Source organism: Clinocottus analis, unplaced genomic scaffold (genome assembly GCF_023055335.1).
Source record: "Clinocottus analis isolate CAN_PGR_092001 unplaced genomic scaffold, fCliAna1.0.p SCAF_16, whole genome shotgun sequence".
In the NCBI taxonomy this organism is placed as follows: Eukaryota; Metazoa; Chordata; class Actinopteri; order Perciformes; family Cottidae; genus Clinocottus; species Clinocottus analis.
In genome coordinates this window covers 1153837-1169906 of record NW_027175887.1, presented here as the reverse complement: position 1 = coordinate 1169906, position 16070 = coordinate 1153837, and the positions used below count along the sequence as shown (strand labels likewise).

Here is a 16070-nt window from a genome sequence, read left to right as displayed (position 1 = left end):
GGAAGACTTTGCTTTTTGGTTCCCGCGCTCAACCGAGGCCGGTCTCAAACATTCTTTTTATAATAATAATAATGATAATACAAAATAATAATAATGAAAATAATAATACAAGTATTAGAGGCCTTGTTTGTCCGAAGGAACAAAGACACCTCTAATGCAGGGATGGTCTCAATGACCCCAGCTCCTCTGAGGAGAACGCCATCCTGTCCGAGACCGGCCTCGAGTGTCCAGCGCCGGAAGAGGAGCAATGAGCGGAGGGAACGTCTCGGGACGCGCCTCGTCCGTCCGCCACCGCACAACTTTATTGGTACGGGCGCGGGTGAAGAGAAAAGAACCTCACGCCCGACTCGCTGCCTTCGATACATTCACCCGAGGGGCCGGGCTAACTCACATATCATATATATATAATATATATAAAATATGCCGTTTAAGGTGCGGGGGCCGCTAGCCGGCTAGCATAGCCGCCGGCTGTGTTTTTCTAAGCGTGAGCTGAGCCGCTGCAATAGAACTGCAGGGCCAGCTGCGACCGCCGCTCCCCTTACTGTCTCCTGCTGCGCCTTCCGCCACACGGCTCGTCGTGGAAAGCGGCCCTCGGCGCCGCCCCCGGCCCCCGGCCCCGTTGTAGGCTACATTATGCTACATATCAGAGACGAGGGACTGGGGGAACGTCCGGAAGACCTCTTTTTCTTCTTCTTCTTCTCTCTCTTAAAAAGGCAAGGCGGCCAGACGCAGCATTTCTTAACATTTACATGAAGATTATATATTTACAACCTCATATTCTCTCCTTCTAAACTCTCCGCTATTCGGAGAGGTCTTTTTTTTTTTTTTTAAAGAGCAGTGTTAACATCTGCGGCCCCTCTTCTAGACTTTCATTGGCTGGGGAAAGTTACAGGACAGGTGTGGCTGCAGCCGGACCCGCAAACTATAACCCCCCCAATGTGCCGCCGCGGTCGGTTTCCTCGCTCCCTCTCCCGGCTCCACCTCACTGCATTCTATTGATAATAGCTCTGAATAAAACATTTCTATACATATATCTCTATGTTTAAAAAAACCACCCTTAAAATATAGGACTAACTGCAGATGGCGGGAGAGGTCTGGAGGGGACGACGGAGGAAGGAACCCCTGCCAGTGTGTCTCCGCGGTGCGTGTGAACGGGTGTTGAACCCGTCCCCTGCAGGGTCTGTTAGCGCTGCAGCGGGTGAGGAGCCGGCTGCAGCCCCGCCGAGGCACACTAGGAGGACGAAGCACCCTCCGTCTCTCCATCCCTTCTTTCCTTCATCCCCCCATCCTCACTCAGTCTCTCTTCTGGCCTGGCATCTGGTTTCTGTTCTCACGTTTCGTTTTATCTTAATCCTTGTTTTTTTTTTTTTAATGTTTTTTTTTAATGTTTTTTAATTCATTTCATCTTTTGATTTGAATCATCTTCTCTTTAAATGCCGATCTTTCTCGTCGGCTGTCGGGCGTACTCCCTCCCTCTTAATGTCTCTCCCCGTCTATCGCTTGGTCTGTGTGTCGCTTTCCTGCATCTTTCTGTCCGTCCGTCCGTCCGTCTGTCTATCCGTCTGTCCGTGTGTTTGTCCGTCCGTCCGTCTGTCAGTCGGTCTCTCCGCCGGGCGGTGGGGGCCCCACGGCGTGTGCGGAGGGTGGCGGGGGGACCCTCACTTCCTGCGCGGCTGGTGGTCCTGGGACAGTCCCTGCGTGGGGCTGCCCATCTCTGTGAAGCCCTGGGGGTTCGGGCTGGGGCCCGAGCCCATACCGCCTTTCTGTGGCTGTTTGACCTGGGTCAGGATGTCCCGGATCTTCCTCTGAGCCAACTGGGAGACAGAAGACAGATGGCATTGGTTTGCGGCAAAATGAAAGCTACACTTTTCAGGAGAATAAACATACAAAGATGGAAACTAGCTAGTGAACATAGTGAAGCATGTAGCAGGTACAGAGACATACGTTTCCATCAGGAGGCGGTGAAGCTCAAACCAGAGCTTAAGAGACACTGATAACCGGAAGAAACGGGTCTCAAAAATCAATCTTACATTGCTTATCAACTTTGAAAGGTGGCGTGTGTGTGTGTGTGTGTGTGTGTGTGTGTTAAGAGCTTGTTACAAGAGGCTAGGAAGATCAATTGATGCAAGTTTAAGATGGAGAATGTGTCATGTGTAAGTAAGGTTGACAGGAAGACATTGTTTAATATCATCTGCATAAACATTTAATTATGATCTACGCATGCTAATTCTGTGATATACGCAGCATGTAAAGAGAGAAAAGAATGGAGTTACATCTGGTAGTAACCGTCTGCAGTGTTGAATGTGCAACGTGTCGATGTCAACTGCCAATATGTCAAATGTGTGTTTTACATGTTAAGAAGTGGCAACTGTGGCAAGAGTAACGTGACAATTCATAGCTTTGTGACTACTTTTCATAAATCGGCACATACGGGTATTTTGCAAAACGTGCGTAGATATTTTACAGGGATACAAATGCGAAGATCCAATCGATGTCACTGCGTTCTCACGTTTGCATTGTTGTTTGTCGATGCGCTGCCGGCCTCATGGAGAGGACAGCCACATGCTTTAGATCAAAACTGTCGTGAGCTCTTTGAACGAAGTGAAAAGGTAAAGCTTGATGACAGAGGCGAGAGAGTAGTCGGCGTACCTGGCTGGCGTAGAAATGGCCGTTGATCTTGACAATGACCTGGTCATTTTCGTCAGGCGTCTGTTCCCTGGGGACCACCACCTCAGCTGCCGTCAGGTTCTGCAGCTCATTCACCTGGAGACACAAGTTGGTTTTACTGTCTCTACTTTGAGAGGAGATCGCCACCTCGCGACAGACCGTCGTGGTGTTGAGGACACTTCGTGTATGTGCGATGGGGCACTGTAGCTCGAGGTCCAGGTGGCTTACCGTCTTGCCCCCCTTGCCGATGACTCTTCCTGCGGCGGCGGCGGCCATCTTGATGTGAGTCTCCAGTTTGACTTCCTCCTTCGGCCCGAAGAAGTTCTCCTCCTTCAGTTTGCCGTAGATTCTGCCCTGAGCCTGCAGGCGGGAGACGAGGGGGTCAAGGTCCTTAATGATGTAAAGAAATAAATGAGATGAAAATGACCCGCTGGCATGTCTTGTTAGTTATACCTTAAACTGAGCCTCTGGGGGTCCCGTCACAACCACCATCCTCATTTTGGAGTCTGGAGCTTCAGCCGGGGCGATCTGGAGGAAGAGGAGGGGAAACACTTCACTGACTTCACATTCTCACCCCGACTGGTCAAATATCCACAGCTGGTCAGTGGCCACTATACAAGCCGTGGTGTGAAAAATGACTACGTTTGAGGTCCGCCAAGGGTTTATGAGACGCACCGAGGTTGTGGGTTTGGTTTGAAAAGTGATGGGACAAACTGACATCATGAGTTTTTTGACAAAACATATTGTTGAGCTGAGATTTAGTCTTAGAAAAGGAGGTTAAATCCTCTGTATTATGACAAATTAAGCCTATTTAACACTACAAGACAATCCATGTTGTATTTACATCTTTGCTGCCTTATCGTTTGATACATAAAGTCATGAATATTATTTCCAACAGTGAATTTAAATATACTTGAGGTCTGAATATCTTTTCCAGAGTCTGCTGCTGCTGCTTTGAGACACAGCAATGACTTAGGGTGACCATAATCTTCATACAAACATTTCAGGGACCTTGACTTTAGTAGTTTTGACGATAAGCAGAAGAATGAAAGTCCTCGTGAAAGGTTTTGGGATCTGACCTTGATGGAGGCCCCGGCGAAGCGGCTCAGCTGTTTGATGTGCTGTCCTTTCTTCCCGATGATGGCTCCCACTGCCTGCGCTGGGATGTAAACGTGGACCGTCTCCTGCTCTGGAGCCTGAACGCACAAAGCAAAAAATGTCAGCACCCAAAAAAAAAAACTGCCACTCTGTTACGGAACTGATACGATGTTATCGGCATCACGGGGAACGTCCGCATCATCAACCTGGATCCTAGCTTTCCCACGTTTTTGTGTGCAAGTGACGAGTGGAACCAAAAAAAACATATCAAACAAATGATCATCGGCACCGACGTCGCTCGTGGGACTTTGCAGAGCAGCTGTTCTTACCCCGAAGCAACCGTAGGGGGCACTACCGGACGCGTTTCCAGGTGGGGGTGGAGGCATATTGGAGGAGGAAGGGAAGAGGCCCAGAGCACCAAGGTTGAGCCCAGGGATCAGGTGAGTCTGTTGCTGAAGAGAAGGACACTGCAGGTTAGAAACCATCTTGTGTGTGTGTGTGTGTGTGTGTGTGTGCTAAAACAGTATGTGTTTAACATCGAACGAACAAATACATGATAATGAAGCGGGCGGACTCACATTCATAGCGGCGATGTCGTTCTCGTAGGCCTCTCTGACCTTCTTCATGACCTCCACCTCGGCGTTGGAGCAGGCTTCCAGAGAGCCTTTGACTGTGATGGTCCTCTCTGGGTTGTACAGCGTCAGGTCCTGAAGGCTGCACACACGACACAAGAGGAGCAGGAGCTGCTTATTTCAACGGGACCAGTTGCTGTAGAGTGTCTCTCAGAAAAATACATCACAACATATACACTCCAATCAAGTTACTATCTGACAGATTACCTTATTATCTTAAAGAAAAAAATATTAACCTTTTGCAAAGCCCCGCCCTGCAGCTAACACCACAGAGCCCACGTTGTGACTAACTCACTGTAACAATCACCAAAAAGCGGTAATGCTAACATGCTACGTACTCTTATGATAGCAACACAGCTTTTTATGTAGAAACATAACGTTTTAGAAACCCTTATCTCCTTCTAACTTCTCTGGTTAAAGAGCCGGCCGACGTCTGTGTTTGAGGGGGCGGGACTAAGTGAAGGCTCCTTCAGGTCTATGAAACTCGGCGTGTGTGTGAGAGAGTGTGAGTGAGTGAAGGCTGATTTATGCTCGGGTTTTACGCAGAGACGCAAGACACGCAAGACACGCATAGCCGACCTTGCGTGATCAAATCGGCCATTTTGCGTGCTTGCGTGCGTCACCCCAAATTTCTGACTATCCGTCAAAGCTACACGAGCCCGCAAGACTGTGATTGGTCCGCTAACCACGTCCTTTCAGAGTCTTGTATTTCTGGTTTCATAGCATAATACCGCCATTTTTAAAAGCCGCAGCAGAAACACGAACAATGGACCCCGTCAGAGAACGTTTGGCTGAAGAGGTCCACAAATATGAGCACGATACCAGCTCCAGCTCCACCAACTCGTTTTGACTCCTGGTCGCCATCGTTTAGTGAGTGTCTGGACAACAAGACTGGGCGTATACTATATTTGTTTATATACCCAAAGAGGGCATGGGGTAGTCGACTCTAAACGGTCGATGCGCCACCTGCTGTTCTGCGTACGGAAAACGCAGGGGAACTAAAAATCAAAACGAGTCCGTCAATCCGACTGCGCGGCCAGCCGGAGGTGGAGTTGCAAGAGTATAATTCAGCCTTGAGTGAGTGAGTGAGTGAGTGAGTGAGTGAGTGAGTGAGTGAGAGATTGAGAGAGAGAGAGTGTCTTACGGGGAGATGGTGATCTTGGTGTCCGTGTCCTGCTCGACTTTCTTCAGGTTGCGTCCCTCCTTCCCGATCAAGCGTCCGACGAAGTTGTTGTGAGCCAGAATCTTCAGAGGAACTTCATCGGCACTGCAGACGAAAGAACCGCCGGTTATTCGGGGAGGAACGGTTTCATCTCTTCAGCCGTCTTTCTCACAGCCAAATAGAGCGCCTTCATCATTTTGGATGCTATGTTTTGCTCAGCCGTCTGGGAGAGCACATTGTGAGTCACGACATCAGCTCGACCCGATTGAGCCATCGCTAACACTCGGTTTAGTGCGTTGGGCTAAAACAGACAACATACGCTAATCGTCGCCGTGTCTTGGCCCAAAATACCCCAAAGAAAGAATAGCTTCTGCTGCGAGTGAGTCTCCTAGAGGACGTACGTCTTGGTGTCTTTGGCCTCCTGCTGCATGAGGTCCAGGATCATGCGGCAGGCAGAGGAGCAGCCGTCGGGCGTGGAGTGGATGCTGATGGGCTTCTCGGCAGCGCCGGCATTCTCCTTGCGGTGCACGTCGATCCTGCAGGGAAGACCAGAAGCACTGTGATAAGTCCCCGAGTTCAGCTCAGGACAGACTATCATTATGAATGTATAATTATACCGTTGTTAGGATGATCCGTTCTAAAAGCAAAGGACAGTTTCATGTGCTTGTTAAGAGGAAGAACTACGGGTGCACAGGGAAACATTTCCACTAACAGAAGAAACATGAAGCGTCCCCCAGTTGATTATTAACAGTAAGACCATCACTTTTCTGAAATGTGTTTGAATATGCATATATATGTATATACACACACACACACACACACATATATATATTATTTGCATACATTTTAACAGAAATCTAAACAAATTGATTGCTTTATTTTACTGACATTAAAGTCGAAGGTTTTTACAGAAATCAGATAAAACTGTCTTCAGACATACAAAAAAACATTTTGGTCAAAAGAAGATATCACCATGAAACTGTCCGGCCAGCAGATGCAAATGAAAAAAGTAGTAAAATAAACACCTAAATATGTATTTAGGATGTTTTCTTTCCATTCGTCTGAAGGAAGACATGTTATGGACGCTCTGGTTGAATTCACTGGGCTTATTGTGGGATTTATCTTTTCTTGTTTTATTGCTACGTGAGTGCATTTAGAATAGACATCTATTGTTTACTGAGTCAGCAATTTATTCTCGTTTGCATGTTTTTTTTAATGCTATGTTGTGAAGGGCAGAAAGGGACACATGCAGAGAAAGAGATGTGGTTTGTCGGTTTCATATGGTGTGACTTAAGACTCCATGTGAGATAGAAGTTGTTTTTTATAGCAGCAAGGGCCACTTTGTGCGAGACGCAGCAGAGGACACACCGCGTTTCAGCAGAAACCACAACCCTCAGTGTTTCTGGAACATCCATGTTTCAGTCTTCACCACTTGTTTCAACAGAAACTAAAATCAGCTGCTCGAGGTTCCTCAGGGAGAGCAGACCAAAGCTTTTATTTTGAAAACCCAGGCGTGACAGAAGGCATCAGACAGAGGAGCTGTATCACTTTTCAGCTGGAGGGGATGGCGCACTAGTTCCCTGCAACAGCGCCTCCCCAAAACTGAACCTCGCAGACGACACTCACTTGCTCTGCGTCTGCTTGGTGATGTTGCGGATGGTGGCGCCCTCCTTGCCGATGATGGCGCCGACGTACTGCGTGGGCACCAGCAGCCGCAGGGGGATGTCCACGTGCGGCGGCTTGTGGGGCATCCCGGAGTTTGGGGAGCCGCTTCGGGGCCCGCCCCGGGGCCCGTAGCCGCGGCGGCCGTTGTCGGGTCCGCGCTGGCCCGCCTCCTGCTCGGAGTTCTCGTCGGGGATGTAGGAGACGCGCAGGGCGTTGTTCTCGAACTGGTACCCGTTCAGCTTCTGGATGGCTCTGAGAGGGACACGGAACGGAGCTTTGTGTGTTTCTGAGCATAGCAGTGGTTACAGTTGTGTTCATTACGAGCAGAAAACTAACAGCTACAGCAGCTTTTTAAGGAAGCAGATGTTATCGAAGCAAACAGGATGAAACCTGACGCAGTGTGATATATTTAACTAGCCAACAGGACACTATCTGGTGGTTGAAATTTGTAAAATGCAGCTTCCACACATGTAAATGTCCAATGTATCTATTCTGCTGCGTAACAAATACTTTCACTTTAATGCTTTGCTCATACTTTGTCTTTCTGTAAAATGTTAAGTACAGGACAGTTTCATTTAGAGTATTGTTATCGGGTGGTTTTTCATGATTATTAATTGCCGAGCCAAAATATTTCATTCACTGTTTAAAAGAATTGTGCCGATTCGACTCAAGAAATGTCTGGAAATCTGACGTGACGAGTTAGTTATCTCCATCAGAATGTACTGTGGACACTGGTTATATGTTTACATGTGTGCAAATATAAAATCACACGTATAAAAATAGATCGTCATTGAAAAAAAAGTCCTGTGCTGGAAGTTTACATTATGAGATTAAAGCGTCATAGAACAGACACACTTTATCTTGCTGCTATGCTTTTGTCGATGTGACTCATTAAAAGTCATTTCATTCTGTGGTAATGCAGGTACGACACCGACAGAGAGACCCTGGTACTTCTGAAGTTGAACAGTGTAGTTCCTTCAAATGACCACTAGGTGTCACAAGTGGGTTTTGCTGAACATCTCAATACTGTTACTTTGTTCTGACTTAAAACTTAATTTAAACAAAGAGATTATAATTTGAGGCATCTTTTTTTTTCTTTTTGATTGGAACGTTATTTTGGTAATTAAAAATGTATATAAGGCGTTCTTTAGATTGTCTGAAAACATGTCAGGTACAGTCACACTAGCACCCAAAAAAAGAAGAAAAAAAGGCTATGATTTAACAGAAATAAATACATAACTGGAGACTGAGGAGAGGGACTTACTGCCTGGCGTGCTCCCTGGATGCATACGTGACGTTGACCACGGCGGTCTCACTTTCTGTGTTCACTGAGAGACGGAGAGGAGACAGACAGCGTGAGTTGGTTCATCGGCGTTTGCTCGGACTTCTTCTGGTGGCTCCGGTGAATACTTCCATGTCCATCTCGTCTCATTGAGCGGACATGAGGTCGACATATTTGCTCTTTTTTGAATCTGCGTTATTTCTTTCATTTTGGAGGAGCAAGTGTCGGGTATTAAATCACAGGGTTTTTACCTACCTTTTACCTTTTATGGATTTCCATGACTTTAAATCAAATTTTCGTGACCAAACATTTTGTAAAGTCTCAGTGTATCCATGAAAAAGTGAGAAAATGTAGTTCTTTTAAAAGCAGATGAATTATTTTCCAAAAATGTTTGGTATTTTCTTTTGCTGGAAATAACCATTTTAAAATTCCATGACTTTTCCAGGTTTTCCATGACCATAAGAACCCTGTAGTAACTTTTAAAATGAGACTTTTATATTTACACACTGTACACCAGGCTGTTCCTCTTCACTGTGACAGAAAACCACTCGGGGGCAGCAAAGCATCTCAAATAAAACCACGACATGATGCCATTGGGAACTCCTTCTACAAAAAGGTCTTTCCTGGTTTGCCCCATTCCTCCTCCTAACATCAAAACCGCCCACATGGGTGTCGGCCGTGTGGCGTTCACGGACCGGGCTGAAGCTCCGAGGTCTCACCTTGTTCACAGTTCTCTACGGTTCCACACTGAGCCAACAGACCATCCAGCACCTGGAACACACAGAGGGAGAGAAGAAGAAGAACATGGATCAGACCCGGAGGGAAAAGACACCGTCAGGATACACCGGAGCCCAAAAGACACAGGAAGAGTCACTGCCCCTCATGAGAATCCAACTGATTCAAAACACACACGGTCCAAATCGACTCTCTTAAGGACTGCCGACTGAATAAACTTCTGGACTGTCACAGAACAATGTGGATAGTTTACTAAAAACATTATTCGTTAGGTAATTAATGTCATCTTGTCATCTAATTGAAGAAAAAAACTGTATATTCTCATTTTATTATGAAGTTGATTTCCCCCAAATAAATACTTTTCTTTCATACAAATGGCAGATTCAGTTCAATCCACATTAATGCTTAAAAGATTAATTTACCAGCCTTTGATTCTGTTTTCGTCATTCCTTTAATGTTCATGACTACAAACCCACATTCATTCAAACTATTGTTCTTCAGTAAGACACCTGGGTCTCAGTACTCTGTTGAAATAATGGTAATAACGTCATAAAATAAATGACTCATTTTTTCTTTGTACGTCTGCCCGATAGGGTGTGATACTTTACATTAGGACACATAGCAAACAATTCAACAAGTAGCTGAATCAAACAGCATAGACGTTGTGAACAAGCACTAAATAAAACAGAAAACAGCGTTTTAAAGTCATCTGAGACAAACTGGTTGACTGAAAAAGTCATGAAATATTCTATGTGGAGGTTAGAGAGTTATTAGCAAGCGTTTAGCCATATTCAGAAAGGATGACGCACAATATCTGGGGGTTACAACCAAAAGAAGACTTTCCAGAGAGATTGCGTGACACTGGCAGGCTGTTAAAACGCTGCCCGGCCTGAACCCAAGAGGAGCTGCAGTCGCTTCGCGGCCTCGGGGGCCTTCAGCTCTGAAGAGCTCCTTAAAAGTGAAAGGTGTGAAGTGGTAAAGCGGCCCTCGAGTGATCGCACCGTGAATCACGCGCACGCTTGGAGCGCGGACAAGGTCTTTAACCCGTTATGAACATAGTTATTTACATAATCATTTGATTTGTGTGAAATCCTCCATGACTCCAGCAAAATAACAAGTTTGTTTGTTCGTTTTTTGGAGGGGGTGAGGAGGAGAGGGGGTTACAACGGATCATCTGATGCTTACTTTTGGTACAACGCTTACTGACAATTCAAAATAAAGTTTTTGAAAAAAGAGATCTATACATCTCCATCTCTATCTATATATAGAGATATAGATCTATCTTATATATATATATATATATATATATATATATATATATATATCTTATATATATATCTTATATATATATATATATATATATATATATATATCTATATATATATATATATCTATATATATATATATATATATATATATATATATATATATCTATATATATATATAAGATATATATATAAGATATATATATATATATATATATCTTATATATATATCTTATATATATATCTATATATATCTATATCTATATATATAGATATATATATATCTATATATATATATATATATATCTTATATATATATATATATAGATATAGATAGATATATATATCTTATATATATATATATATATATATATATATATATATATATATATATATATATGAGATATAGATATATATATATAGATATAGATATATATATAGATATATATCTATATATATATATCTATATATATATATATATGCTGTGACTTCAGACCTCATCAAAGGTTCAGAAACATGGATGTGACATGTTTCTGTCAGCTTTGCGGAGAGACGTCGCCCTCGTGTGGACATGAGCAGCGGGACTAGAGAGGAGGAGGAGGAGGAAGAGGAGGAGGTCTGGCTCTCTCTCTCTCTCTCGCTCGCTCGCTCTCACTCGCTCGCTTTCCAGAGGAGGCAGGGAGCGTGCCACACCCTCACAAAACAATAAGATGTGTTCGCACACACATACGCACACATGTAACACATGTATGGAGCTCATTGTCCGCCCACATTCCCGTCTTCTGCATTCAGTCGTGTTTGACGAATCAACAGATTGAAGTGAACAGAGGCGAGATGGAAGAGGAGCCAGTGGGAGGGAAACAACGGGGAGCCGCCGGCACGTCAGGTGTCTCGCAGCGTATTAAATTAAATGAATGTTGGTTCATCAGCAGAGAGACGGATTGAGAGATGGAGAGAATATTGAAGTATTGAAATGCTGCCGTCGTTGCTTCTGTATCCACAGCGCTGAGCACAACGCCGTGTGCACAGAAGACATGTTTGGAGCTCAGATGTTCTGCTTGTTCAAACCCTTTTAGCTTAATGTTTTATTAGTATGAGCTGCAAAACAGCTCTCAACCACTTACTGCCAAATGGTTAGATTATATTCTCAAAAAAAATACACAGTTTATTCTTTTGGTAGTGTTTTTTTTATATTTAAACGTGCAGGAGAATTCCAATGAATATAAAAACGTAGTCATTTAAACCAAGCATCATTTCAATGGCCATGTGTCTGAATAATTACTGACCAGGTTATTTCCTCTCTTTATTTTAGTTATGATATGTTTTTTACTCATTTAGGGGTCGGCGGATATATTTTTTTAAACAATCAGAAGTGCACCTTAAGTATGTGAAAAGAGTCAGGGCCCCGATGTGAAGCCCTTCCTCCTGCATGCAGCAATGAGCCCTTTAGTGCAGCGGGTTCCTGCACACACGTGAACAATCAGGGCACCGAACTGCAGCTACACAATCAGCTTCTTGGTTAAATATTACTTTAGTTGGTATTAGACGTCCGGCCAAAGTGAGAAGATAACTGCAGCAATTACGTAAAGATCAATAGTCTAGAACAGTTAGCCACGTGTAATTAATAGCTGCAGGTCGATCCTAATACAATCCCAACGATTTAGAATCGAACATTAACTAATAGTCATAATAGTTAATGTTTGATTCTAAATCACAGGGATTTTATTAGGATCGACCTGCAGCTTCTGCTGAAAGTCATTCAGTTTTTTCTCTCTTTTCTTTCGGGGGTGAGCTATCAACGATGATGGAAGATTTGGGGTTCTCCCATGATTCACAGTCAAGGTGAAGATGACCCACACGCACATACAAGCACACGGTTGTATGTGCGTGTGGGTCAGCATCCAAACCTCCAAGTATCAGAGACATGGGAACCGGTTCAAAAGGTGTGAGGGGTGGATGCCAGCAATGAGACGCTTGATTGGTTTTGATTTTTAGAGCTGGTACACAAAACTGCAAAAGCAGCTCATTTCACTAAATGTTTGGGAGGAATTCCCATCTTGTCACATACAAGCAGCACTTTTCAAAAATCACAATTTTCCCAAATGATGAGTTCCAGAACGAACAGCAAGATGAAAATCTGACAATTGGGACAGTTTTCACAGCTTCTGGCTTCGATAAACTGTAGTTTTGGTGATTGCTTTTTAATCCCACCGGCAGGTTTTGGGGTTTAGAGGGTTAAGTCAGCGTTGAGTCTCACGCGGGACACGAATGACGATCTCCTGGATGAGTCCCGTGTTCGCCGTGCCACTCCTCTTCCTCCCTACACAGGCTTTGTCCCTCTCTAACCTGCATCATGCTCTCGGCCTCTCATGTATTGGGCTCACACGAGCCCGCACACGGCTCATACTCGGCTTTGTGAGTCGGTATCGGCCAGCGAGGGAGCGGCTGTTACAAAACGTCTGGATTTTAGCCCCGGCAGGAACGCGAAGTCACAGTAAGAATCTGTAAATGATCCACAGCAAGAAGAAGGAAAAACAAAAAACAGGAAATAGGAACTAACCTCCCACTGCAGGTGAGGTGGAATGTTTCTGATCTGCAGTTTCCTGGTCCTGTGGAGAGAAGAAGAAGACGGTGTTAGCGAGTACAAACGTCTGCAAAACAAAGGGGTGTCTCAAACTGTTGGGAGATGAAGGCCACAACATGTTGGAGGAAGGGAGTCCGTTTAAAGGGACTTCATTTGATACGAGCGCTAAAATCAAGCCGGTATACGTTGCACTTAAGCCTGGTATTTGTTTTAAAGAAACGAAACACGTCTTTCTGGTACAAAGATGCAGCAACGTCTACCAGCAACCATTACCTTTGCCAAAAAAGTGTTTTGTGAAGTCACCAGGGACCTTTGACGACCAAATTCTAACTAGTTTCTGCAAGTCCTCCTGAGACCAAGTAGACTTTCAAGGATTCCCGCAATGGTTTGGAAGAGAGGTCAAGGTCACAGTGACCTTGACCCGAAAACAACATAATGCCTCCGGTCACAGCTGTCATTGTCGCTGAGGACTTGAAGACACAGTTCTCGTCTTGAGAAAGACGCCATGGGCAAAACGGGGTATCTCACTCTGGTGACTAAAAATAAGAGCAGCACTTCAGCGATCAGGATTGTCTGCGGTTCTGACGGCCCTTATCCAATTCGCAATATATTTGAACAAACAGTGGAATATTACAGTGAACGTAAACATTTCTGTTGGTCCGTTCATCTAAACCAATAACTTAAATGTTCAATGGCAATTAAAACTCAACCTCAGGTTCGAACGCTACGTAGGAGACAAACCCTCCATTTACTGTCTCGCAGATGGAGCGGTTGAATACGAGCAAATCGGGGGGCAATTGCGTGTCTTTTTCTCTGGGCGAGCGGTGTACAATATATCTTGTATCACCCTCCGCCGTCCGCGAGGGTCCGAATATCCCTCCACCATCTGTGCCACCATTTTCTCTGAACCCCGATCAACTGCGCGGAAACATTTTGTTCTTTGCAGCCTGTACAGAATCCAATTCTGACGGAGCCGCTTTAAACATCTTGCACGCAAGTGGGTGGCAGGGCCACCGGTCTACTTCAACCAGCGCCCCCTCACCCAACCCCCAAAGGCTATATAGCCCGCCGTTATAGGGCTTGAGCTCCAGTTGTTGGGAGAAAAAAAAACACTGAGCTAGCAGCGAGTAGCGGGACAGCATCCTGTGCAACCACCCACGCACTTTGTGGGGGAAGGGTAGCCCCACCGAATGGAAGGCAAGTGCATCCTAATCTTGTACTTTTGCCAGTAATCATGCTTGCATCGCTTTTTGTTTCTGCGTGTGCTTATTCGTTACCACAGAAATCATACATGTGTGTATTTGTTCTTGGCTGCTTTTCATCCTTCACTGATTTATATGGGCGTCCACACCAATAACCCTCCTCCATCTGGGTGTTGCTCCGTGGCAAAAGGATCTTTCTATCAATGTTTTTGTTTTTTAATATGCCTTTTCAATAATCCTTGGCCTTTTTTTTTAGGTCCCCTTCTGATAAATCACATAAAAAGAAAATAAAAGAGTTGCCACAGATTTTAAAACTAAGTTGTCTGACTGAAAGTCAGCAGAGGAAAGGAAAACATGACCGTTTTATCTTTCTAGATGCTTCGAAACAAGATAATTCCCAAGAACCAGACTGTGGAACAAATCTTAACTTCGATCCCGACACAAAACTATTTTTTTTCCTCCATCTGTTGCATCCGTGCTGCACCTTTGACCCTTGGCCTTTTTCCCCAACGCTGCTCGCATCAGTGCAGCGCTCCATCTTTACCGCCCTTTATCCCACCCCACGGCCCCACCCAGTTGAGCATCAATGGGTCCAAAACCCCAACAACAACCAATCCCCCACCCATTCTCCCGGGCTAAAAACCCACCCCCAAAAGCCCCAGGAGGCTCAGATGAATAGTCTTTTGTGCATCCAAAATACCTGACATCCCCATCTCCCCCAAAAATGGGGGAGATCACTGATCAATGCTTTTCTATGATCACGAGCTCCATCCCCCAACATAAAAACAGAATTGTTTTCCACATCTGATGACTTCTACAGAACACATCGAAACCATTACCACCCCCCGACGCACACGTACCACCTTATCGACCACCCATTATCCCCTCTAATGCCCCCCCCCCCCCCCCCCTCAACCAACCAAGCAACCAACAGTGAACTTGCTTGACCCATACCGCCGCCCGCCACCCCACGGCCTTTTCCATTGGTTGAAACCATGGCAACAGGTCAGGAATGGGCGGGCAAAGATGATGAATGGGCGGGCAGATGGACAACAGAACAACATGCTTCACATTTGCTTACTCGCTCCTTCACTCATCTGTCTTTTGTTGTTTTTTTATCATTTCGGACATCTTTGCCTTTAACCAACATGGTGGCGACCTCTCCTCGTTGGGTCTCCCACCATCCGTCAACCTCAGCTAGATGTTAAATAATCACATATTGTTGCACCTTTGCATGGATTGAATGGTTTATTGTACATAATCCCAACATAATGACAACAAAGCTGAAGAGAATGTGATTGTCAAAAAATTTCCACTTGAACTAAATCTGGGAATCTAGACCCTCTCATCCTTGAGTCGATGCAAAGATGGATATGCGTTGTCAGTCAAACGTGTAGTTTACAAAAAAAAACCTGCGCTATTGAGGTTTCCTCAGCTGTAAAGGTATTAAATCTGTGCTCGAGCCAAACAAAGGGAGTGGAGAGGAAGAGAGGAAGAAAGAAAAGAAGCCAAGAGAATGAAAAGAGTGTGGTCTTCGCGGAGAAGGAGTGAAAGGCTTTGCCTCTAGGAGGGGTCAAAGGCCAAGGGTTAGCGCTCTTCAGAACAGACAGAGCAGGCTCTGGGACCACAGTGAGACGTATGTGTGTGTGTGTGTGTAAGTTACTCTTTCATAGCTAAAGCTTTTAGCGCTTTACACGTTAAAAAGCAGAATACATGCGTCGTCCTACGTTTAGTCACGACCACCGGCGGGTCAAACCAATAGGCTGCAGCGACTTCTG

General features: G+C 45.1%; 1 protein-coding gene across 2 annotated transcripts in view; it reads right to left on the bottom strand.

The window, feature by feature from the left end:
- Window positions 1–402: 402 nt before the first annotated feature.
- The window catches only part of LOC137786555 (insulin-like growth factor 2 mRNA-binding protein 1), a 40688-nt gene continuing 25020 nt past the window's right edge, over window positions 403–16070 (bottom strand). The window contains exons 3-15 of one of the 2 annotated variants that reach the window (XM_068578500.1): window positions 13067–13115; window positions 9226–9277; window positions 8489–8552; window positions 7186–7476; window positions 5961–6095; window positions 5542–5664; window positions 4344–4479; window positions 4095–4217; window positions 3747–3863; window positions 3121–3195; window positions 2896–3027; window positions 2650–2763; window positions 403–1814 (exon numbers count right to left, since the gene is read on the bottom strand). In XM_068578500.1, coding sequence (XP_068434601.1) covers window positions 1659–1814; window positions 2650–2763; window positions 2896–3027; window positions 3121–3195; window positions 3747–3863; window positions 4095–4217; window positions 4344–4479; window positions 5542–5664; window positions 5961–6095; window positions 7186–7476; window positions 8489–8552; window positions 9226–9277; window positions 13067–13115 — 1567 coding nt within the window. In that variant the 3' untranslated portion in view covers window positions 403–1658. The remainder of the gene's footprint in view (window positions 1815–2649; window positions 2764–2895; window positions 3028–3120; window positions 3196–3746; window positions 3864–4094; window positions 4218–4343; window positions 4480–5541; window positions 5665–5960; window positions 6096–7185; window positions 7477–8488; window positions 8553–9225; window positions 9278–13066; window positions 13116–16070) is intronic. The other variant, XM_068578501.1, reaches the window with a different exon arrangement.